Genomic DNA, 25,023 nt, shown 5'->3' with positions numbered 1-25,023 from the left:
TTTGTGTTTACAGAGATTTATTTTAAAGTGAGACATGTTTGTTTAAAGAGTTGAGAAAACCTCAAAACTCAAATCATTAAATTTGAGTTTTCAATATCAAGTTATTAATTGATATTTTTTTTAAAAAAAACTCTTCATTTTGATTTTGTTGAATTAGTAGATGATTTGGAAAAAAGCATGAGAGTAGTCTTACTATTCAAACAATTCTAATTTTATGATTTTTTCTTTTTCTCGAATTCTTTAATTCACGATATATTATCCTAGCTCTATAATTGCATAGGCAAGTTAATCAATTATTTTATTTCATCGACACTAAGTGTTTTTCTGGCAAGTAAGAACACAGAGGAGCTACCAAAGGTATTTAGCTCCAGAAATACTTTTTCTGTAAATCAACGTTAGGATAATACTAAAAAGCACAACTTTTGGATATTTGGAAAGCCTGATATCAACGATAAAGACTAAACCATATCTGGCAGTTCGAGAATCAGCTCCAGCTGTAAGAGCTGTAAGAGCTGTTTCATTTCACAAGCATCTCACATCGCCAACAAACAGTTATTTCCAGCTATTGGTGCTGCTGCTTATGTTGCCTGTGTTGTTTGTGCTGGATGAGGGAAACTAACAGAGCTTATCTGGCCTGTTTTGATAGAAGGGGTTGCGCCTATTTCCTAAAATAGAAACTGATGTTTTTTGGTGGATTCTTTCCCAAAGCCACCAAAAGCCTGCATTAAAAGCATTTGCAAAAGATTGCTGAGAGTGTTGTGTTGTATTTGCTGCTGATAGCATTGCTGCCACTGCTGTCATCGGTTGGAAGAACCCTAGATAAAAACGTTTTGTGAGGAACTATGTTTTGCACAACGTTGCACTGCTCAGCTTTTCTGCTGGGGTTTTTCTGCCGGTTTGATACTGTTGATTATGGCCAACTTGAGAATGGAAAACTTCCCCAAACCAATTACGTCGCCACAAACACTCATTTGCAAGCACCAAGACCATAGGTTTCCTTCCAGAAGACGATAACAACAGTTCAACATAGCACAGTCTCGGTCCAAACCTGAGATCCCATTTTCGAGCACAATTTAATGTCAAACTCTAATCTGTACCACACCAGTTATCTCTGAAGCACCAACCCAATTGTTCTAGATTAGGTTATCAGTTTTGACATTAGCAGCAAATCATAGAGCACCACCTTCTTGATTCAGAGATAACCGCAAAAGAGACTGGTCAAAATCCAAGAGAGTTTAAACACCACCATGTGTTTACAGTGCACTAGCTGGTGTTTGATAAGACAATAATTTACAATAGCTGGAAAAAAAAGCAATTTTCGATTGTTTACAGACTAGGAAATAAAATTTGGTTTTTGAACTAATTCTCAACGAGTATCTCAGACGATATTAATTAATTTGTTTAATTTGTTTAATTTCTGAATATTGATGCCTTTGAACAAATTCTGGTATTTCAAACAGAAAAATTATATATAATCATGAAAATTCATATTGACTTTTCAGTTGTTTTTTTAACACTATACATATTTATTATACCATATTATACCATATTATACCATATTATACCACACTTGTCACATATCACACTTACCACTTACCACACTTATTGTAGCTATTGCACACACTATCCATACCATAAATAGTACCCATTTAATATTCTCAGCTCCATCTTCACAATGCCAAAAGAGAAAAGGTCTTCAAGTGTCGGTGCCCATGACATTCTCGCTGGTCAAAACGAACTAGTAAATACTCTATCTCCAATTCGCTCTCCTTTACAACAGGATATCATTGATCCCAGATTAGCTAAGGATGATAACGAGCTTTTAGCTGAAATCGGTTACAAACCCGAATTAAAGAGATACTTTTCTACTTTACAAGTCTTTGGTGTCGCCTTTTCCATTATGGGTTTATTGCCCTCTATTTCTTCTGTTATGGCAATAGGTTTAACTGGTGGAACTGTTGGTTTAGTCTGGGGTTGGTTTATTGCCTCGATATTCATCTTGCTCGTCGGTATCACCATGTCTGAACTAGGTAGTGCAATTCCAACCAGCGGTGGTTTATATTATTGGACTTATCATTATGCTCCAGAAAGCTTAAAAATCCCTTTGAGTTTTTTAATCGGTAACTCAAACACTTTAGCTTTAACTGGTGGGTTATGTTCAATCAACTATGGTTTCGCTAGCGAAGTATTGGCTGCTGTTGCAATTACTTACGATGGTGATTTCGAAATTACAACTGCTAGGACCTATGGTGTATTTGCTGCCTGTGTCGTTAGTCACATCATAGTTTGTTGTGGTGCTTCATCCAAAATTTCTAGATTACAAACTTTCTCAATTGTCTGTAATGTCTCATTAATTATTCTTTTTCTCGTTGCTTTACCAATTGGAACCGCCAAAAATACTTCTGGTTTTAGAGATGCTAAATTCATCTTTGGAAAGTTCGAAAATTTATCTGATTGGCCCGATGGATGGCAATTCATGTTGTCTCTTATGCCTGCTGTTTGGACAATTGGTGGATTTGATAGTGTTATTCATTGTTCTGAAGAAGCCACAAATGCTTCCAAATCTGTTCCAATTGGTATCATTGGTGCCATTGCCTCTTGTGGTATCTTAGGCTGGGTCATCATTATTATGATTTGTGCTTGCATCAATGAAGACATTGAATCTGTTCTTAATAGTCCATTTGGGGTTCCAATAGCTCAAATTATATATGAGGCCTTGGGTAAAAAATGGGCAATTGCTTTTATGGCTTTAATTGCCTACTGCCAATGGTTAATGGGTGCTTCTATCTTAGTCGCCATTTCAAGACAAGTTTGGGCTTTTTCAAGAGATAATGGTCTACCATTCAGTTCTTTCATCAAAGTCGTTTACATAAAATGGTCTGTTCCTATAAGATCTGTTTGTTTCGCTGGTTGTTTGGGTATCGTTGTCGGTTTATTGTGTTTAATTGGCTCTCAGGCTGCCAATGCCTTATTCACCTTAGCTGTTAGTGCAAATTATCTTTCGTGGGGAACTCCAGTCTTCTTAAGGTTTGTATTTGGTAAAGATATTTTCAAACCAGGTCCATTTTATTTGGGTAAAACTTTATCCCCAATCATTAATTGGATTGCTCTAGCTTGGGTTGCATTTATTATTGTTTTATGCATGTTTCCAGCTTCTAAATCGGTTGAAAAGGAAACTATGAACTATACCGTTGTGATTACTTGTGGAATATGGATTTCTTCAATGGTATATTACTACGCCTATGCTCATAAAAATTATTTTGGCCCTAGAAAGACTATTAATGAAATTGATGATTCTTCAAAAGAAGATATCAATGATTTGAAAGATCTAGGTATGACCTCAGTTAATGCTGCATAATAAAATAACCTGAACAACTTCTTTGTTTATGTACACAAATTTGCTCCTTCTTTTTGTTTGATTTTCATTTTTATCTTTATTTTGCAATGTTATAGCTTTTTTAGATTATTCTTAATTGATTGTTTATGTTATTTCATGTTATTTTCTATAATTTTCTATAATTTTCTATAATTTTATTTTCATTAATTGCTATAAAAATTCTTCTGTTATGTAATGTAGTTTTTCCTTTACGAGTTAATTCAAAAAATTACAAGTTTTTTTTTTACTTTTAGACCCAATAAATGAGTTTTCTATTTGTTCAAAATCAGAATTAGATCCATTTATCAAAAAGTTACTCAAAAAAGAGAAATTTCTTAATTTTAATTTTAATTTTAATTTTAATTAATACCAAGTTAAACTTAAAAAATACCAGTATTTTATATCTGTAATTTGTACCAGTTCAGTTGATTTTGAAAAGAGTTAATTTTATCTATTGTAGATTTTTGTAGAAGCCCATGAATTGGTCTCAATGTGAATTCTAGATAAATCTAATAATTTCAGATGGGCCAAACAACAAAGACTATCAAACTCCTAAATAATATCACAACTATCTTAATTTAAGCTTTCTAAACTATTTAAAAATAATTAATTTTGTTAAATTTTTGGATGTTTTAATTGCGATAATTTCCAGATTCAACTTTTTAAGATTATACGACTCAAAACAGTGATACAAATTAACTAAAGAGTTAACTAAAGGGGTATTTTTATTAACTATCAAAGCATTGGAAGAAAAGTTAATAATCAAAAATAGCAAGCTAAAAAAAATTCAGGTGAAATTCATTTGGGTAAATAAGCATCAGTTCAAAAAAAAAATTAATTTTGATTTTATTGATGACATTAATTTCTGCAAGTCATCAGTAGTTGATTGAATATCAGGGATTAATATCAAAAAGTTCCTTAAATAGTTTATACAATAACTCTTAAGTATACATTTTTCAAATTCACGCATCAAAAATTTCTTGATTTTATCATTTAAACAATTTTTAAAACAAATTGTATTGAAAAAAATAGAGAAAAGGAGTTTTCGAATTATCTTTTCATGTAAAATAACCAAACTTTGTGAGAGATAAGGAATTGAATGACTTGAATAAAAGTGAATTAGCCACGTCAATTTGCTTGATCGAATGGTAGTTCTTTAAGATAATAGCACCACTAGTAGTAAAATCGTCAACATACATCAATCAAATATGGTTGGTGTTTGTGAGTTTCTTCTTATTTAACGACTTTATTTAACGATTCGAGCCGATTTTAGTATTACGAATTTAGAATCCGGAACGACATATATACGATCTTGTCTAACCGAGTTCAAAATCTTTTGTATGCACGATAGTTTGGAAGATGGAATAAAACATTGTCGATGAATCCGAACGGATCGTAAGAAAACGCTCCAAATTTTAGAAACATCCATATCATCAATCTCGTCTACTATTTAAAGGCGTAAGGAAAGGTTGATTCACAAACGTTAGCTGCTTTAAGAAGGTATCTGTACAGTATATCAGGAGTGTTTGTGAGTAGATTTAAAAGCGCTGAAGCTGTAAATTCCCCTACAAATAAAAAGTTGGTAAAAGCTATAGGTTTGAAAGACCCAGAAACTGCACAACAAATTCCTACATCACTTGCGAAAACAAATGGCAGATGCAATGAGAATTTCAGTATTATCGACAGTTCAATTTGGAAATTTAAAATCTCTAAAGCTCCTGGAAGATTATTTCTTCAAAAATAAAACGATGAAATACTTTTGCTAGAAATCATTGTCATTTTTTTATCTAGTGCTTGATTTGGATTACTAGCTTTAGAAAGAATTTTTATTACAATGTCCACTAATGATGATTCTCATGTTTATTCTGCCTCATGTTTAGCAAAAATGCAGTTACACTAGTTTATGAAGATGCAGATGGGTCCAATTATGGATATCTGCACGTATTATATATATGAAAGCAAAGAGTGTTATACTGACTTATCAACCTTTCTCAATGGAAGCTTGATCCAAAAGAAATTTAGTCTATCCAAAAGATGGATAACAGAAGTTATAGATACATATAAAGTCGATTCAATAATCGTACTTTTATCAATGATTAGTGCTATATATTTCTAGGGATGGCTGGTAATCAATTCATTTTTTAAAGTTGATTCTGGTCCTGGCGCTGATGTTGATGTTGATTTTGATTTTGACTTAGAACTCAAACTCTCTTCCTATTATATTTTATCATTTTGGATTGATCCAATTGAGCTTGGACAAAGGATAAAAAACGCCAGTAAATTCTCTTCTCTATTTCAAAAGGTTCAAAACACTATGAGATTCAATACAATTTACTTATCACAGAAAAATAAACGAAAGGATTTAGGTAAATATTAAATAATTTTGTGAACAATACGTAATATATAGCATAAATTAATCATTACTAAATAGAAATTTTTAGGATAATCAATTTAATGCAATTTTTACTTTCTTAACTTCCTTAACTTTCTTACGATCTCTCAATATAAATAATGAGTCAAGGTCTATTTGAAAATTCAAATCTTCAAGTCACCATTGTTACTGATAACAGAAGATAAATATTAAATATCCTCATCAGTTTTAAAACACAATCTAAATGTCTTTTCATTATAAAATCTTAAACCATTAAAATAGGTATGCCTTAATCAGTGTGATTTTAGCCACTCCGAATATATTGAATAAAAACTTCTGGGAATAGTAGAAAACGATACATTTAAATTTAATGGAAGACTTAAACTGAACTCCTCAAATAATATGGCAAATAACATTTCATGAAACTGATTTGAACAGCACACACTCGTTACATTTGATAGGAGCTAAGTGAAAATCTATGTTCTTTGAATCATATCACCAAACAATTGCATTTAATTTACAGCTTTCTAAGTGTGAGAGGTAACAATGGCTCCTTAATATCTTGTAATTATATAATATGTTACATTGCGTTTTTGATAAGCGATAGCGTCACAAAGAAATGCTTTTTAAAAAAGGGTTCTTAATTCACAGGTTGTAACTTATTCTTTGTATTGTTTGTCCTTAAAAAAATAAATAATACAAATAATATATCTCGTATTTGACGAAATCGAGAGCAAATATCGATTCGTCCTTTTGCTTTTGCAATGATATGTCAAGATTTTCATGAAGAATTTCATGAAGAATTTCATCAAGCATTTGTGATGCTTCGTTTGGCCTGTCTTTATCAAAACGTTTGAGGATGGAACAAGCATTAAAGAGAGCCATTAGACGACTGAGTAGATCATAGTAGGTGAGTTAGTAGCTATTTAGCAGTTAGTAGTTGTTCAGTGACAAAGCATTAATTATTATAAGCTATATGGACTGTGATATATACGTGGAATTTTTTATAAAAAGCATTCAAAAGGGTTCAAAAGCATCTCAGGAATTGTTGTAAACATCGTAAATTGATAGAATTCCAAAGAATTGCTTTCTTTTTGAAATGTAAAAACTCAAGAATGTAAGACTAGGACTAAAAATATGAATGAATGAAAATTCAATTATACTACATAATAAAAGAGTTAAAAATAAATTGAAAAAAAAACACAAAGGGTAAATTAATTATTTGAAAGATGATTTATTTAAAGCACCCAATAGCTGATTATCGAAATCGTTTCTAACATGTTTGCTTGGAGGTATTGGTGGTTTTGAGATTGGTGGATAAGGATACTGATCGTAATTATTTTGATTTTGATAATAATGTGGAGGGTTTGCTGGAGGCAACGGAGAGGTAAATTGCCTAGAATTTGAAGAAATAGGATAGTTGGGTGAAGGTGAAGGTGGTGGAGGAGGATATATAATTGGAGAAGGCTTGTTAATTTGATTAAAATTTTGGGAGGAGTGATATTGAGGACCTCTGTTGTAAAAATGTTGAGCTTGAGGAGGTAAATTTTGCAGATATGAGCTGTATTGATCATACATTGGATCATAAGGTCTTTGGTTTTGCATGTTATAGTAATCATAATCGTAATTGTAATTATAATTCCTATTATAGCCTGGGGGTATTTGTGAATTTTGGTTATAATATGGTGGAGCTGATGGAGGAACTGATGGATGATGATAGTGATGAGTGTTGTTGTAATTTTGGTTACGATTGTTATAATAATCATGCTGACGTGGGTTTGGAGGAGGAATATTTTGAGGTTGCAGGTGAGGTGGAAAGTTATGATTAAGATGAGGTGAAGGGATTGATGGAGGATAGTTATTGTTTATAAAAGTCATATTAGCGTTATTATTATTGTTAGTGTAGTTTTGCGGAAGATAGAAATTATCGTAGGGATGATTATAATTTAATGGAGGCAAAGTAGGAACAGTGCTTTTAATCTGATGGAGTGGGGGTAGAGGTTGGTTATAGTTATGAGAATTGATCAAATTTATTGGAGAATTTGAGGAAAACTGATCGTTTATAGAAGGGAGAGTAATAGTTGGAGGTTGGTTATTGTTTGGAGAGCTTTTTGAAGAATTAGAAAGATTTGAAGATACATTTTTATTTATTGTTGAGATTTGATTTTCAGACTTGAGTTCTGATTTTACTTCAGAGTGAGTTTTGTTATTGTTGGATTCTGTTTTTCTTTGATTTTGATTTTGATTGTCACTATCATTACCATTATCATTACCTTCATTATTTGTATTGATATTTTTGTTTGCATCAGTGATAGTATTTGAGTTTGTATTATTATTGTTATTGTCTGAAGTAAATTCAGAAATGTCGTTGATGTTATCGGAATCAGGATTTGTGTATTCTTCGGGATAAATATCATCAGGGATTTTAATAGATTGTAATTTTGGGTCTTTTGTTGGGATCATTAGGTTGTGATTATTGATATCAATGTTGTTATTCAAATAGGCGATTAAATGCAATTTTTTTCCAGCTTTTGTGTTTAACGAAAAGCTTTGCTTAATTAAGCCATCAATTTTATAGGAATACATGGGCATGTTAGATTGAAAAGCAGAGTTGTTGTTGTTATTGAAGTTGTTGAAATTGTTGAAATTATGAAGGCCATTAAGATTACTCAAGTGACTGTGTGAGTTGTTCTGGGGGTTGCTTTTTGAGGTGAGATTACTCTCCATTTCTTTGTAATTTAAGAAACAGCCAGAGACTCTTGAGGCAGACCAAGATCTTCCGTCAGTCCAACGTCTCATGCCAGCTTCCTCTTCGTCCCAGATGTAGATGGAGCCAGATTTGATTGATTTTCTTTCATGTTCAGTTAAACGTCGTGTAATCTTGGGCAAGATGGACAACCTTGTTGCTTCCATTAGAAGGATTGCATCGTTTGTGGAAGAAATCATTCCATGATAAGTCTCCATTTTGGGTGGTGGTAAAGCACAATGGGTGGGTGGTGAGAATAGACAAAAGGAAAATGGTGGGCAGTGGGATAGATTTTTAAAGCAAGACAGACAGCAATAGCGCAAAAGTATGGAGAAAGGAAAGGGGGGAAATAGGCAGAGTGGAAAATGGAGGGCCTGGTAGTATTTAAGTAAAAAACAAAAAATAGAAGGAGGGAAGAGAAAGCTAAAAAAAGGATGGAAAGAAGATGAAAAAAGGGCAAGAAGGAAAGTTAGGTAGAAAGCTAAGAATCCGCTAAGAAGCCACTAAGGTAATTAATATGCACAAGTGAAACAATACAGAATTCTACCACGATTTAAGCTTAAAATGGTAAGGTTACAATAGAATTACCACCATTTTCTTAATTTTTGTTAAGCTTATCCTCAATTGTGCGGACACACCTGTGCTAACCTTATTTGTGGAACGCAGTTCAAGACTTTTTGCCGGAACCGTACCAAGCCCTCCCAGATCAGACAAGAAATATTTTCAGATAAATAGTGTTGAATGCGCAGCACATCCTCAGCAAAGCTTGGCATGCGGGCTCCAGCGCGGTTTCGAAAGCCCTACGCACTACATCTACGAAGCGTGCAGGCCGGCCGTGTTTCATGTACCGTGTATTGCTATTCGTGTATTGCTATTCGTGTATTGCTATTCGTGTGTTATTATCCGAGTCTTACACACCGAACACCGCTGTACGAGTGGGTTGGCCGTCGGAAGAGTGCGCATTGCACCGGTTACGGCTCCAAACACGGAACAACAAAGCCCATTTCAGATGTCCAAATCTTCACCAAAACCATCAAGAGACACTATTTCGCCAGGTTTGAAAGGGGGGAGACCTAGGTAGGGACAGCCATCGCAGCGGAAGGCGTCTCCCAAAGCACACGAGCCACATCCACCGGTTTTGCCCTCCACAGTGAAATCAACCTCTGCCATTTCGTCTGTGTCTAAGGAGATGATTCTTTGTTCGATCTTAATAGCTTCCTGGTTGGCACTGAGGGCCAAATTGCCCAAGATCTTTTGCTGGATTGACAAGTGTTTCAAAGCGTCGCTTTCTTCCTGTTCTTTAAGTCCGCAGGTACAGTCCTTGCAGGCTTTTTTCCTTTTCTTTTTGTCAGTGGAGCAGATCAAACCGTCATCAGTGTTGGGGAGTTCAATTGGATTCGACAACAAGTTGGAGTTCAAGAGAAGATAATCGTCATCGTCATTTATGAATAGGGAAGAAGAGGAGGAGGAGTTGTTATGGTCGTGGTTTGTATTGTCCATGTTGAAATCAAGATCATCATTGAAATCTATATCAATATTGTCAAAGAATTTTAGTTTATCATTGTCATTATTAGTGTTGTTGTAGTTGTTTTCATTATTAGCAAGTCCATTTGAAGTTGTTTTCTTTTTAAAGAAAGGCAATTTTATGTTTTTATTCTTATTCTTATTAGTTTTAGTGTTTCTTTTGAGAGGTATTGATACAGATTTGTTTGACAAGTCAGGTTTGGTCCAATAATTATCACCAGTTATAAACCCGATCATAATGCCCTGCAATTTGGTTTTGTCATTATTTTTATATAAAAACTTTCCATTATATCTCAATCTGTTGAAGATTATTTCCAACTCGTTATTTTCCAACTCTTTGTTTTTTAAATCTGTCTGGTAATTCTGGTAATTCTGGTAATTGTTATCAGTTATCTCTATTTCTTTTAGTTCTTTCTCCACCTCTTTTGAAAGAATTTGGCTATTCCCCTTCAACCCTCGTAGATTATCCTTGAAATTACCGCTATTCAAATAAAATATTTCATCATACAATATCTGGTCATTATCGCTGTTGAGACAATAAATATTAAGCAAATACTGATATATATGGGAGTGAGGATATTTCTTGTCAATGAGCTTTTTGAATATTTCAACTTTCAGTGAATTAGATTTAGTGACGATCGAAGGATCTAATAATAATAATATTTCCTTGCTGGAGCCTGTCATGTTTGATGTTTGATCTCTGCTCTGTATCTTGTTATGGGGATAGTCAGGAAAAAGAGATATACTTATAGATGTGTAGATGTGTAGATGTGTAGATGTGTAGATGTGTCTTGATAAAGAAAGCAATATATATTGAGGGAAAAAAAAACCGACGAGATAAGAAACCAATGTTATTAAATATTGTTTTAGAAAATTGTAAATTGAAAAAGAGGGATTAAAAATAAACTTGAAGGAGCTTGAGAAATGTTGGATTGTTTTATATATTATGGAACTATTACTAATTAGAAGCGAATAATTTGAAAGACAGAAAAGTCTGCAGCGATAAAAAGCAAAGCAGAAAAAATTTTCCTTCCTAAACAAGCAAGAGAAATCGGAGAAAGGTCACTCCAAGGAAAAAGCGCCAGCTCAGGCCTGCTTCCGCTTTTCATAGAACAAGTTGCTTCTGCTGCTTCCAATGCTGATTACCCTTGGACAGCCCTCTCGGTTCTTCTCTCGCATCACACACTCGTAGCAGTAGTAGGCCTCAGACACCCCTGGGTTGTAGCAGATAATGCACTTGGTTTCGTTCTCTCCAAAAGCACACTCGTCACACACCCGAACCTGCTCATACGAGTGCACGTACGAATCGCACGCCGGACACTTTCCGTCGCACTTCTCGCAAAGCTTTCCCACGTGCGTTCCCGGCAACTTGTGGCACACTAGAAGATCGAACTGGTGGCGCGACATTGCTGGTGTTTCTGCTTCCTCTGCTGCCTGTGCTGCTGCTGCTTTTCTTCTCCTCAAGAGAAGGTCACGCACGCGTTTGAAACGTGACTGGAGCACGTGTACCAATCACGACATGTACTGCTTACATAATTCCACGTGTACACAGTGTCAGCGCTTAAGTCCAGAGGATGTTGCTGGTCTTCACCAACGCCTCCACCATCTCCACCGACGATGAGCAACTCTCACTCTGCCAGCACAACCTCCAAGAAGAAGAATGTGATAGCTAAAGACGATGTCTTGAATTCCTTACTTACTCAGGTTGATGGCTTCAACCCCTCAGACGCCTTCAATCTCTCAGCTTTTGATCCTTCAAAACTTGTTGCTTCTGGCTCAACAAAGCACGCTGCTAACGCCATTGACTTTGAAGATGAAGACGAATTGGCTGATGACGACGAGCCTTTGCTCGAGAACAGCGACAATGCTGATTCCACCAACCCCAAATCAAATATCGACGAGTTGGCTACCGATTCCTTTTTCAAATCGCTCCAAGACGAACCCTTTTTTTTCAACCAGAATTCTTCTCAAAATTTCATGAATGACGATTTTACCAGTTTGTTTGGTGACACAACTGCAATTTCAATTCAAAACTCTTCTCAAAACTTGAACAAGACTGCTTCGAATACCGATATCAACCATACTACAAATAATACCAAAGTTCCTTTTGAAGGTTTGCATCTTCCTTCCACTCATGGAATTACTGATTTTTCTTCTTTCTCTCACTCAAATAATAACAATATTATCATCGGTACTAATACCAATAATAAAAATAATAACAGTAGCAAAAATAATATCAATAATAACAATTACAATGATCACAATTTTAACTTGATAACTAATGAAGAATCGTTTCAAAAGAAAAAGCAAGAATTACTTCACCAAAAGGAATTGCAAAGGCTAAGAGAACTTAAAAAGAACGACTTCTATCTATCTTACTACTACCCAGGCTTCAATAAAAATTCAAAAAAATTACCTTTAAGTTCCCTATTTGGCTCAAAACCTTATTTTTTCAAAAATTCAATAGCAAATTTAAATAAAGATAACGCAAAACCTCTAATCCCAACAAAGATAAACATGGAAATCGACATTGATCAAATTAAAATCTTTAACAAAACTCAGTCTTCAAACATTAAACAAGTCAATCAATCTGCCCAAATAAATGACGACTCTTATTTGGGCCAAAAAATTATCCATCTAGATGATTTAGACTATTATAATATATATCTTAATTCAGATGATAAAAATACAATTAACAAAAAAATCGATAGCGCAGATAATGAAATAAGTAAAATAAATACAAAAAATCACAATAAAATTGAGAATAATTTCAAAATATTAGAAAAACACCCGAAAAGTAATTCACATTTTGACTCGCATTCTCTTAGAAAAAAACAGAAAATAATACCTGATATAGTAACTAATGATTTAATATTAGCCACCTCCAATTGGGATGATACAATGATTTTTGGAATTGACGATCTAGATGATTCATATCAATTATTAGACTCGGCTACTCAAAAAAATACTTCAATTAAAATTCAACAAAACTCCACCAATACAAATACTAACACCACCTCTAATAATATTTCAATTCTTGAAGATAGATTTCCTTACGATAATAGCTTTGACGAAAGTGATTATGACTTGATTGAACTTGATGAAAACAGCCAAACTGATAATGATGATATTGAAGAACACAACTACTTTAAAAAAGAACCCAAGCTTAAATTGGATTTGAATGATTCAAAACTACTATTTTTAAGCGATTCTATTAAAAAAATTTCAAAAAGCAGATTTCATAGCACCCGAAGAAACCAAATAAATAAAAGAGATCCTCAATTATTATCACAGATCCCAATTAATGAAAAACAACTTGCAATGAGATTCAATTTTTCAAATGATACTCAATATCAAATATTAAATGAAAACTATCATTCTAAAATCAGAACAACTATCGGTAATTTACAAATTGATCATTCAGCTCCTGCTCTTAAATTACAATCTCCCTATTATCCTGTCAAACTAACCAAACAAGAAATGAGATATTTCCATAGACCAAGATTTTTAATTCGCTCAAATACAGTCATGAAATTTTCAAAAGTCAAATTACGAAAAAGAAAAACTTATAAAAATAAAGATATTAAGGAAGTATTCAACAAAACCGCAGATCTATCACTTGGTGATTCTTTGAATTATGTCTTGCTAGAATATTCAGAGGAGATGCCACTAATTTTAAGTAAATTTGGAATGGGATCAAAAATTATAAATTATTATAGAAAAATAACCAAGGAAGACACCAAAAGACCCAAGTTGCCTATTGGTGAAACCCAAGTTCTTGGAGTGCAAGATAGATCGCCATTTTGGAATTTTGGATTTGTCAATAACGGACAAATAGTTCCAACATTATATAATAAAATGGTAAGGTCACCAATTTTTAGACATGAAGCCAAATCAACAGATTTCTTATTAATTAGACAGATTACTCATGGTCAAAATGCTCGATATTTCTTAAGAAGTATACCATTTTTATTTGTTGTTGGACAACTATTTCCAGTTGTTGAGGTTCCATCGCCACATTCAAGAAAAGTTACAGCGGTTTCAAAAAATCGATTGAAAATGATTGTTTTTAGAGCGCTAAACAAAAGTGAATATCATAGATTATCTTTAAGAGATATTTCATCGCATTTTCCTGATCAAAATGATATGCAAAACAGGCAAAGATTAAAGGAGTTTATGGAATACCAGAGAACTGGATTTGATCAGGGATTTTGGAAAATTAAAAACAATGACATAGTATTACCTGAGTTTGAAGAGATTCGATCGATGATTACACCGGAAGATATAACATTGTTAGAAAGCATGCAAGTCGGGCAACAGTATAATGAGGATTCATTGCTTTATAATATATCAAGGATTTCGTTGGAAAATTTTGAAGGATTGATTAGGTTTATTAATGATAACAATGGTGGAGACTTTTTGAAAAATAAAAATTGGAAATTAACAATCTCACAGATTAATCAGTTGCAAAAAGCGTTGAACGATATCAAGAATAGTGATGAAAATGAGAGAAACGAGCATAGTAATGATCACAATGAGAATAACAACAGTAATAGTAATTATAATGACGAAGATGAAAAGGCACCTTGGAATTTAACCAAGAATTTCATCATAGCAACACAAGGAAAAGCTATGTTGCAAATTCATGGAGAAATGGATCCAACGGGAATATCGGAAGGATTTTCGTTTTTAAAAACATCAATGAAGGGAGGATTTAAGACATTAGATGAGTATAGTAGCAACAGTCCGTTTGTTGGAACGCCAGGTAATAATAGCGGTAGTAATAGTAACAAAAAAGAGGGAAGCAGTAAAGGGGGTAAATCCGGGCATAGTTATAGTATTGCAAGTCAACAAAAGGCGTACGACGATGAGATCAAAAGGGTTTGGGAAAGCCAGGCAAGAAGCTTGAGCAATGATAATATAAATGAAATCATTGAAAATCAACAAAATCTAAGTAATCAATTGAGATTTTTAAGGTTTGAAGCGAACCGAATCAAACATGAAAAGGTGCTTAAGATTACCAGGTTGATTAAAGATAGTAATGGGATGCTTCAAAGAAAGGCAGAAGTTATTAAAGACTCTCGGATTATAAATGCTTATTTATTAAGAAAAGAAGAACAATTTCAGGAAAAGTTGCTGTTGTTATCGTCAGGTGGAAGTGGGCATGCTCTAGGGTTAGGACTAGGGTCAGGAACAGGGAACTTATACGATTTTGATTTGAACAATATAAAGGCGCCATCGAACTTGAATGAGAAAAAAATATTAGAACAGCATTTGGAAATCTTGGAAGCAGAAAGAAAGAAAAAGGGTAGTGGACAAGGAAGAGGACGACGAAAAAGAGGAAACATTAAGAGCAATAGCGGTGTGAACTTGAACAGCAGATTGACTTCAGACGACATAAATAGAGTTGGAGTGTCTCATGGTGAGGGAGATATGTATGGGAACAATAGCATTGAAAGCAACGTCAATGAGGGCATTGGCAACAATGGTTCTATGATTGAGGATGGAGCCCTTAGTTCATTAGGGGTAAATACGACATATGAGTCGTCCAATGGGCTTGGATCTCGGGAGGAGACAGCCGAGAGTTTTGACAAGTTGGGAATGGCAAAAAGTGGTAAAGGCATAGGAAAGGGCAGAAACACCAATAGAAAATGCGCTACCTGTGGTGCCGTTGGCCATATCAAGACGAACAAGAATTGTCCATTTTATTATACAAAAGGGCCAGGAAGAAAAGACACTGAGATAGATAGATAACTGACAAGTTGTGAGTAAAGCGTGAATAAAGCCGTTGTAAGAGCCAAAGAACTATTATTAATAATTAGTAATGGCGGAAATATACCAAAATGCAGCAGGTAGCAGGATATTCTCCTACAGGACCATGCAGGTACCATGAATCACTGCCAGCATGAGGGTGTGTTGTTTGGGCGCGTCCGGGATTTGAAGCGCGGAGATAGGCCAGCTCGACGCGCTGCTTAAGGAGCATGCGCTCGAAAATAGGGCTGAAACACCGACATCTGCGTTTCCACAGTGAGGCGGCAGAAGTAGCACGTGCGGAGGACTGACAAGGCCACCATTACCGACGTGGAATTGCGGAAAGATCGCAGCACGATGATCTCATAGCGCAGGGTTGCGCACTCAAGCGCACCGTTAGGTTTAGAGTTTTGTATTGCGTTTGTTATTGTCCCGTGAAATTGACTATCTTGGATCGTCTGCCAAAATCAACCCACATACTTAGAGTTGGCCATTAACTCCCAATTGTTTGTAATGGATATATTTCCAGATACTGGCTTTTATTGGCTTCAGATAGGTTATGAAGAACCTAGATTTATAGCTCCTCCATGTTTATTATTTCTTCACCTGGAATACTTTATAGGCCTATATATACCAAAGCTAAGACAACTCAACACATCTGTTTATTCTATTTTCCCAGCTACAGAACTCAATTTGTTTCTGCCAAAAGTTAATTTCTTCTATTATTCTATCCAATTTTTCTCTTCCATCTTATAAGCACTGCAGAGGATGTCACAACGTGGTTCTCCAGGCACTTCCTCAAATATTTGTTCCCAGCAGCAGAAGCAGCAGCAACAGCAACAACAACAACAAATGCACAACCAGCGGAACCCCCAGCAGAAGGTCCAGCAGCACCAGAACCAACAATTACAACACCAGCAGAATCAATCTTCACAGTATCCCATTATAATAGATACAAATCTCACTCCTTTTCAGAATCCTTTTCATTCCTTTTCTGCTCCTCCCTCAGCTTCTGTTCCCTACTTTTTAGCCTCAAACATCTCCACCAGATCTAATGCCACATCTCCATTAGATTCAACAAACGACAACAACAGTGTTGATGATAATGCTAATAGCAGTATTCACAACCTTGACAGAAATAGTATCAATAGCATTACTAATAGCTACAATATCAACACCACCTCTGGTCTAAAATCAGAATCAACAACCCCAACCGCAATACCATCAACTAAAAAAAAAGAAAACCCTTCTCAATCTGCTAAGAAAAAGAGAGTAAGAATCCCAATATCTTGCTCTTCTTGCCGTAAAAAAAAAATTAAATGCAACAGAAAAAAACCTTGTTCTGCCTGTTCTGAAAAAAAAACTGAACATTTATGTTCTTATATCAATGATTCTCCCTTTATAAATTCCTTAGTTTCTGAAAAAGAATTAATCCTAGAACTAAAGGATCTCAAATCTCAAAATGAATTATTAAAATTGCAACTTAATGATATCAAACATACAAACGCAATTTTAAATAACCAAATTACTAATTTAAGAAAGGCTAAAACACAAGCCATTAATAACAATAACAATACCAATAACAATAACAATAACAATAACAACACTAATACTCATACTAACAACAACAACAACAACACATCTTCAAGCTCTTCGGCTTTGAACTACTATTCTCCAAACTCTCCAAACAACATCAACTCCTCTAATGACATAAAACTATCTTTTGAAAATTTCCATTCTTCTTTTCAAAAGCAAAATAGATTAATCTACTTTGGTGCAACCTCTTTTAGAACAATAATTGACATGGACCCCTTTTTCTCTAAAATTTATCATACCATTTTTGCTAAAACAAAAATGGAAAGAAAAAAATTTAAACTGAAAAAAAAAAAAGTCAACTATACATCGGTTTTCCCATTTTTAAACTCAAATACTAAATTGGGTTTAGCTTTTGATAACAACCTTTTTCTCAAAAATTTATTAGATTATTTACCAAACTATAATACATTAAAGCACTATTTATTGAAATTTTTCATCCTAGGTTTGCATAAACTCTTTCCTCTAATAACTCAAGAATACATGCTTTCTATATTTAATGATGTTTTTATATTCATAGATAATAACAACAATATTGATGATTCTAAAATCCCTTACTCGCATCTTATTCCTAATGGCACAAAGGCTAACATTGTCTCCTTTATTTCTTCCCCAGAAAATGACTTTAAAATATTAATTATTAATAAAAGAACTGATTTCGCAAAAATCGCCTTAATTCTATTAGTTGTAAAATTCTCTTTAACTTTTAACAAAGAAATACTACATCCTAATATTCCACAAAATGATGATGAAATCTTAATCATATTTATTGAAAATTGTTTGTCTTTATCCAACTTTATGAAAAATACCTCTGTTACTGCTTTGCAAGCTTTACTATTATTAAGATGTCACAAAACTTATCATCCAGACGATGGTGATGGTGGTGATTCTTCTAATGGCTCCTTGCTTTTCTCCATTTGTTTTAACATGGCAATTCAAATGGGCTTTCACAGGAAATCTGAAGTAATGTATGGTAAAAATCTTGAATCCTTTAAATTGGAAACAATCTCATTTAATTTATTATCAAATGTTAATACTGAAGAAAAAAAATTCAAAACAAAACAGAATATCATCAGAATGATGCTATATTGCTGGTTTTTTTTATTAAACTTGGATATTCATAGGTCCTTTGATCTAGGTTATCCCATTACATTTAACGAAAATTTTTGTGATAACTTTAAATTTACTTCCTCAATTGACTACTTAAAAAAAATTATTTGTCCCTCCAAAGCAAAGAAAATGCTACCTCCCGAAACAGAACGAATGATTCACCATGCAATGCTTTATCAATATAGAAATATTATCGATTTGCTCTTCAAACTACACGATGAAAGAGATCATTTTATAACAACTGTTCAGCTTGAAGTATGCATTCATCAATTAATCCAAACATACAATTTCAAGCCTGTTTTTATTCCAATATCACAAAACTTGAAAAGAGCTTATAATTTGTTGGGCGGAAATCAAAATCTGAATAAATCCGTAAATCAAAACGAAATCATAGAGTTGATCAGAAATTTAAAACTTCAATTGCAGTTGATAGATAATATTGTGACCATGTTTAATATCCTATGTCTTAGTGTGAAAAATTATATTAACAGTCTAAAAGAATCTAATATTCAAATAGATTCTGATAAACTTGAAAAATTAGAAACATCAGAAAATTATTATAGAAATCAAACCACTAACTTTTCTATTTTAATTATATTGTTGTCTAAAAGAATTCTTGCAGTATCAATAGATAAAAATCTTTCATCCATAAATGGAGATTTAAAAAATCAACATATTTTTAATATTTATTTGTATCCATATATCAAAAGAATAGCACTAAGATCATCAACATTTTTGTATTCAAATATCTTTTGTAAAAAAAAGTATCCGAGAAATGGTGACAGGAATTGTTGTCTTCTGAATTCTATAAATTGTCAGCACCACATTTCAAATTTTTCTTTGGAAGATTTTGAAAAAATTTGTTTTAAAAAGAATGTTTTTGAGATCAACATTGAAAATTTTTCGGTAACCAAAAATAACTTGGAAAACTTTCGCAAAGAATTTAGGTTTTATAATTTTCACGAAAAGAAAAATGAGTTAAATGAACTTCTTTTTGATTTTTTCTATCGCACAATAGGAGAAAATTTGAAAAATTATTATACATTTTTTGTGATTTATCGAGTTTCGGTTAATTTTTATAATTATTTAAAAGACAAAAGGATTTTTAGGTTGAGAAATGACAATGGATCAAATTATAATGAAAACGAAGGTCCAAAACGTATTTGTGAAAGTTCTAATAAATCAAAAAAAGCAGGAAATAATGGTAGTAAATCTCAAGATGAATTTAATCTCAACAAAATTAAACAAAAGAAATGTGATTATAATTTTGATAAGAATTCCCAGGATTTACAGAATTCACGAGTTTTTTGCAATTCTCAAAGTTTCAAAAGTCCAAAAAACCTTAAGAGGACATCTCAAGATTTAACGTACAGTTCAAGCACCTTTTTAGGGAATGAAGATAATCTTGAACCCAGGATGAATAATAATTTTACTTCTTTTCCAACTCCTTTTAATGACACGCAACCTCAAGCGAACCAAAATGATGAAAATTCATGTTCATCGAATTATAAAAGAAGAAAAACTAATGAAAATGAAGTGATATTTCCCGAAAATTTTTCTGATTTGAAAAAGGATTTAGCAGATATTGAAGAGGCTAAAGATAATTCTAGAAACATAATAAGTAATTTTTCAGGAAGTCAGATTGATTTTAGGGGAATGGATCTGCTTGATAGCTATCAGTCCAATATTGAAAATTATGACAACAATATTTTTGGAATGAGCTTTAGTGATAAAAATAATCAGGAAAACAGCATTAAAAACGATTTCACCACGAGATATGAATATGACTCCCTTAATGAGTATAATTTTGAAATAGAAGAATTTTTGAAATACTTTGAAAATGGAAAGTAAAAACGCTGCAAGGTAGGACTGTAATTTTAAAGTTTTGAATAATGATTTATTTGAACATAGAGACTAAATAGCATCAAAAGTTGTTTTTTTGTTTTAAAAAATCTATTTTGATTTAGGGAAAATTTTTTTCATGTTAACCAAACGATTCAATTTTACAATATTTTTTTTTGACCGAAACAAGCAGTATTTATAGAATAGAACAATCCAATCAGGAAGTACACAGTTTGTAGTGGTGATTTCAGATTTTACAGCATCAGTTTAAGGATAATAGCTTGATGTTGAGAACCAAAGGCATTCAGCAGAGACATGCTGTGCTCGGTTCGACAAGAAACATGAAATAGTGTGTTCAACTGGAAAACGTGTCTAGGTAGATGAGAAATGGGCGATTTAAAAGCAGAAAGGCAGGCGAGCAAACCCCATTTACGAAAGTCTAGCAAGCCCAACCAAAAATAAACTGGAAGTAGAAACAACAGCTTTGATATGTGCATTGTTCCGAGAAGAAGGTTATATAGCGTGTTAACAGTATATTGTCTGTGAGAACTTGGTGCAGAGTATTCTCTTACCAAAGTCCGTTGGTTTCCTCACCTCAAAACAAAACTGAAGCCCGAATTTTACTGCCAGCAGATACGTTTGCTCTGAGAAAAGTCACATCTAGATTTGAATGAATCTATAATTCATATGGCTGATGATTATGGGCGTTCTCTACAAGCTTGAAGGATGCTTTGGATTAATCAGAATTATATTCGGCTGATGAGATCGTGATAAAAAACGCTTATGTATATAGGAAATTTTTAAAAATCACAGATATTTTGAGATAAATTCGACTACAAGTTAGGCTGGTATGCATCAAGGCAGCAATGCTCCTTTATAAATTTCTTCTATTTATGATAACAAACAAGACTATTGATGGAGCGTGATGGAACAAAAAAATGCTATGATGCTGTTAGCTGAAGTTATTAGAACCACTTCAATTGCAGCAGTAAAAAAGTGAATTATCTATTATTTTCATCATTCTTCTGGCAGTAAAATTTCTTTTTCTCTGTTTTTGAGCAGTGACTTTGTAGTTTTTTGATGTGCTTAAAAATGTTTTGATTTCATGTTTTTCGGGATATCAATTGTTTATTGATGTGTATATGCATTTACACGCATGTACACAATAATGCATACCAACGCGTGATTGCGTTTAATTTTCCGATGGATTGCATTCTTTGGTTATCGATTAATAATAATTCCATTTCTTTAGTACCTATTGTTTTTTTAAAGAAAAGATCTTTTGGCTGGGGAATCACATTGGCATTTACAGTTGAAGCTTAAGCTGTTTTAGTAAAAAAAATACATATTAAATATTTTATTGTATCTAGCAACTTGAAATGTGTATCAGATTGATTAAAGTTGTTTTTTTATCTTTTTGGTTAAAATCTGAAGCCATTAAATAATTTAGTCTAATTTAACCTAATGGAATTAAATTTGATTTTATGATAATTCATTTTAAAACGTCATTGGGATAAAGTACTAACTAAGTCCATCAACATTCTAATATTTCAGTAATGATAAATCTTAGTTTTAGGATCTTTAGCACACTTGAAAAGTCTGTTTAATTGGTGTTATACTTTATAATATTGATCGTAGCAAAAAAATAAAGGGGGAATATATATAAACTTAATAGAATTCATTTAATGTTATCAAAGTATTAGTGAAATAAAAGTAAAATTAATCAAAATGCCATATACACAAATAACTGATAAAACCCTACTTATCTCCGGAGATGTTGACAAGAAATTACTTGTGACCTCGATAGTAAATGTTTTAGATCCAATAAGTTACGACCCTCTTATAATTCAAATTAAAACATGCAATAAAATCACAACTTTAAATATATCTAGTCAAAAAAATTCAGGTCCTGTTGATATAATAATTCTGTGCTACTCAATCGATAACTTTGATTCATTTAAACAATTATTCAACACACATAATGGAATAATTAATCATGAATTCAATAGCGCATTTGTAATCCCAACCATTCTAGTTGGAGTCAATAGTCATTTAAGAAAACCATCAATTAAGGATCGTTCAGGACTAGTGCCATATGAATATGGTAAAATTATTGCAACTGAAATGAATGCCCTTACTTATATGGAAGTATCTTCAACAACTGGTGAAGGAATTAGTGAATTGCTTTCTTGCGTTTCTTATGCCTGTCTAATGCCAATAAAAGCTAGAAATAGTACCGATGAATTTCTTTATACTATCAATAATGAAAATAGCATAAAGGAGAGAATCGCTATTTTTTTTAATAATTTTAGAAAGAAATGTGATAACAATAAATGTGGCTGTAGGTGGAAAACAAAAAAAATAAAGACAAAGGCAAAAATTTCTGGTAATTCTTTTCAATTTTTTGAAAAGTATTTCGATTTCAAGTAGATCTTTTAATAATACTCCAAAAATATAGCCATAATAGATACTAACAATACTTTGTTCAATATTTTTAGTGAATGCTTAGCCTAAGAACAAGCCAAAAATAAATAAAGCGATAAAGGAATATAGGAGCTCTAATACATATACATATCAGGTTAACTTAGAATTAAACATACATTGTATTCTAATACTTCCCACACCAATTGCAAATAGCTCGAATTCATCCAAAGTGTTTTGCTCACCACTAACCACCATTAAATGTGTACCAAAAATAGCAAAACACTGCTGGAGCTTGTCCAAAATACTGGAAGCTAACGCAGAGCATGCGGTACATGCAGAAGGCGCATACATATACGCCTGTCTTGCAAATCCACCCTGGCGGTTCTCTAACACAGGACTATCACATGGAATTCAAACACGTTGTTCGTACCTCGTTCCTGGCTTTCTTTTTCAGCACAACAAAATTTCCGCAAAAATTTTTCAGTGATTTTTTCATCCATTTAAAGAGTTCTTCGCCCGATTTTTTTTCATACTATCTTTTTATTCTTAGTATTAATTGGTTACTGTCTCTTTGGTTTCATCTGCCTTTCATCAAAATTAAACTTGCCTCATCTTCCATTGCTTTTTACCATGTCCCACTACAAAATTGCTGATATCTCCTTAGCTGCCTTTGGTAGAAAGGAAATTGAATTGTCCGAACATGAAATGCCTGGTTTGATGGAAATCAGAAAGAAGTACGCTGCTTCTCAACCTTTAAAGGGCGCAAGAATTGCTGGTTGTCTTCATATGACAATTCAAACTGCAGTCTTGATTGAAACTTTAGTTGCTTTAGGTGCCGAAGTTACCTGGACCTCCTGTAACATTTTTTCAACTCAAGATCACGCAGCAGCAGCAATTGCTGCCACTGGTGTTCCAGTTTTTGCCTGGAAGGGTGAAACTGAAGAAGAATACCTTTGGTGTATTGAACAACAACTTTTCTCCTTCAAAGATGGAAAGAAATTGAACTTGATCTTAGATGATGGTGGAGATTTAACTTCTCTCGTTCATGAAAAATACCCTGAAATGTTAGAAGGTTGTTATGGTTTATCTGAAGAAACCACCACTGGGGTTCACCATTTATATAAGATGGTCAAGGATGGTAAATTAAAGGTTCCTGCCATTAACGTCAATGATTCATGCACCAAATCTAAATTTGATAATTTATACGGTTGCAGAGAATCTTTAATTGATGGTATCAAAAGAGCAACTGATGTCATGATTGCCGGTAAAGTCGCCGTTGTTTGTGGTTTTGGTGATGTCGGTAAAGGTTGTGCCATGGCTCTTAGAGGTATGGGAGCTAGAGTCATCATCACTGAAATTGATCCAATCAATGCTTTGCAAGCTGCTGTTTCTGGTTATCAAGTTTCTCCATTGGAAGAAGTTACCTCAATTGGTCAAATTTTTGTCACAACTACTGGTTGCAGAGATATCATCACTGCAGAACACTTTTTAAAAATGCCTGAAGATGCAATTGTTTGTAACATTGGTCATTTCGATATTGAAATTGATGTCGCTTGGATTAAAGCAAACAATGTTGAACACGTTAACATCAAACCACAAGTTGATCGTTATCTTTTAGAGTCTGGTAAACATGTTATCTTATTAGCTGAAGGTAGATTGGTCAACCTTGGTTGTGGTACTGGTCACTCTTCATTTGTCATGTCCTGTTCTTTTAGTAATCAAGTTTTAGCTCAAATTGCTTTATTTAATGCCAATAACAAAGAGTTTAGAGAAAAATTTGTTGAATTTGAAAAAACTGGTCCATTTGATGTTGATGTTTATGTTTTACCTAAAATTTTGGATGAGACTGTTGCCAGATTACACTTGGATCATTTAGGAGCTAGATTGACCAAATTGACCACCAAACAAAGTGATTACTTGGGTGTTCCAGCTGAAGGTCCATTCAAACCAGACACTTACCGTTATTAGAGCTCTCTTTACTTATCATTTTTTTAAATTGATCAGTATTAGTATATTTTAACCAATTTTTTTATTTTTTTGCATCAACTGCATCTTTCTTACTATTATTATTATTATTATTATTATTATTATTGAAACTTGGTTTACTTCACTTATGTTATTTTTTTTATCCTAAAATTTGTTTATTTAGTTCAACAGCATGATTTTCTTAATGATCATTTTTATCATTTTTATCTGTTTTAATAATTCAACTTAGATTTTTTTGTAATGTTAGTACTAATCTTACTATTTATGGTCATGGCTTTTATATTCTCTTCAAAATTAACT

The 25,023-nt window shown here is 33.2% G+C and overlaps 8 protein-coding genes across 8 annotated transcripts; 5 read left to right on the top strand and 3 right to left on the bottom strand.

The window, feature by feature from the left end:
- Positions 1–1,675: 1,675 nt before the first annotated feature.
- Positions 1,676–3,358, top strand: UGA4 (Uga4p; the record flags this gene model as incomplete). The annotated part of the gene is made up of 2 exons (XM_020194245.1): positions 1,676–1,706; positions 1,743–3,358. The coding sequence occupies 2 exons, from the start codon at positions 1,676–1,678 to the stop codon at positions 3,356–3,358; spliced, it is 1,647 nt and encodes a 548-aa protein (XP_020049575.1).
- A 3,434-nt stretch (positions 3,359–6,792) lies between these two features.
- On the bottom strand, positions 6,793–9,105 carry ASCRUDRAFT_93798 (Gti1/Pac2 family protein). The gene has a single exon (XM_020195137.1). It carries the CDS (start codon positions 8,709–8,711, stop codon positions 6,966–6,968), a length of 1,746 nt encoding a protein of 581 aa, XP_020049574.1. The 5' UTR covers positions 8,712–9,105; the 3' UTR covers positions 6,793–6,965.
- Positions 9,106–9,507: 402 nt separating this feature from the next.
- DRE2 (electron carrier DRE2) lies at positions 9,508–9,837 on the bottom strand (the record flags this gene model as incomplete). The annotated part of the gene is made up of 1 exon (XM_020189400.1): positions 9,508–9,837. A coding segment is annotated over one exon (330 nt), but the record flags the coding sequence as incomplete, so codon positions are not given.
- A 1,266-nt stretch (positions 9,838–11,103) lies between these two features.
- Positions 11,104–11,424, bottom strand: RDS3 (U2 snRNP complex subunit RDS3; the record flags this gene model as incomplete). The annotated part of the gene is made up of 1 exon (XM_020194244.1): positions 11,104–11,424. The coding sequence occupies one exon, from the start codon at positions 11,422–11,424 to the stop codon at positions 11,104–11,106; it is 321 nt and encodes a 106-aa protein (XP_020049572.1).
- Positions 11,425–11,629: 205 nt separating this feature from the next.
- TAF1 (histone acetyltransferase) lies at positions 11,630–16,240 on the top strand. Its single transcript, XM_020194833.1, has one exon. The coding sequence runs from the start codon at positions 11,635–11,637 to the stop codon at positions 15,769–15,771; it is 4,137 nt and encodes a 1,378-aa protein (XP_020049571.1). The 5' UTR covers positions 11,630–11,634; the 3' UTR covers positions 15,772–16,240.
- A 296-nt stretch (positions 16,241–16,536) lies between these two features.
- ASCRUDRAFT_67386 (uncharacterized protein) lies at positions 16,537–20,322 on the top strand (the record flags this gene model as incomplete). Its single annotated transcript, XM_020191379.1, has 1 exon — positions 16,537–20,322. The coding sequence occupies one exon, from the start codon at positions 16,537–16,539 to the stop codon at positions 20,320–20,322; it is 3,786 nt and encodes a 1,261-aa protein (XP_020049570.1).
- Positions 20,323–21,910: 1,588 nt separating this feature from the next.
- Positions 21,911–22,768, top strand: ASCRUDRAFT_73160 (uncharacterized protein). The gene has a single exon (XM_020192176.1). The coding sequence runs from the start codon at positions 22,042–22,044 to the stop codon at positions 22,741–22,743; it is 702 nt and encodes a 233-aa protein (XP_020049569.1). The 5' UTR covers positions 21,911–22,041; the 3' UTR covers positions 22,744–22,768.
- A 480-nt stretch (positions 22,769–23,248) lies between these two features.
- SAH1 (adenosylhomocysteinase) lies at positions 23,249–24,989 on the top strand. The gene has a single exon (XM_020192175.1). The coding sequence runs from the start codon at positions 23,368–23,370 to the stop codon at positions 24,703–24,705; it is 1,338 nt and encodes a 445-aa protein (XP_020049568.1). The 5' UTR covers positions 23,249–23,367; the 3' UTR covers positions 24,706–24,989.
- The last annotated feature ends 34 nt before the right edge of the window (positions 24,990–25,023 follow it).

Source organism: Ascoidea rubescens (assembly GCF_001661345.1).
Source record: "Ascoidea rubescens DSM 1968 unplaced genomic scaffold ASCRUscaffold_1, whole genome shotgun sequence".
NCBI lineage: Eukaryota > Fungi > Ascomycota > Saccharomycetes > Ascoideales > Ascoideaceae > Ascoidea > Ascoidea rubescens.
Note: the sequence above shows the minus strand (reverse complement) of the source record. Positions and strands in the feature narration are given on the sequence as shown.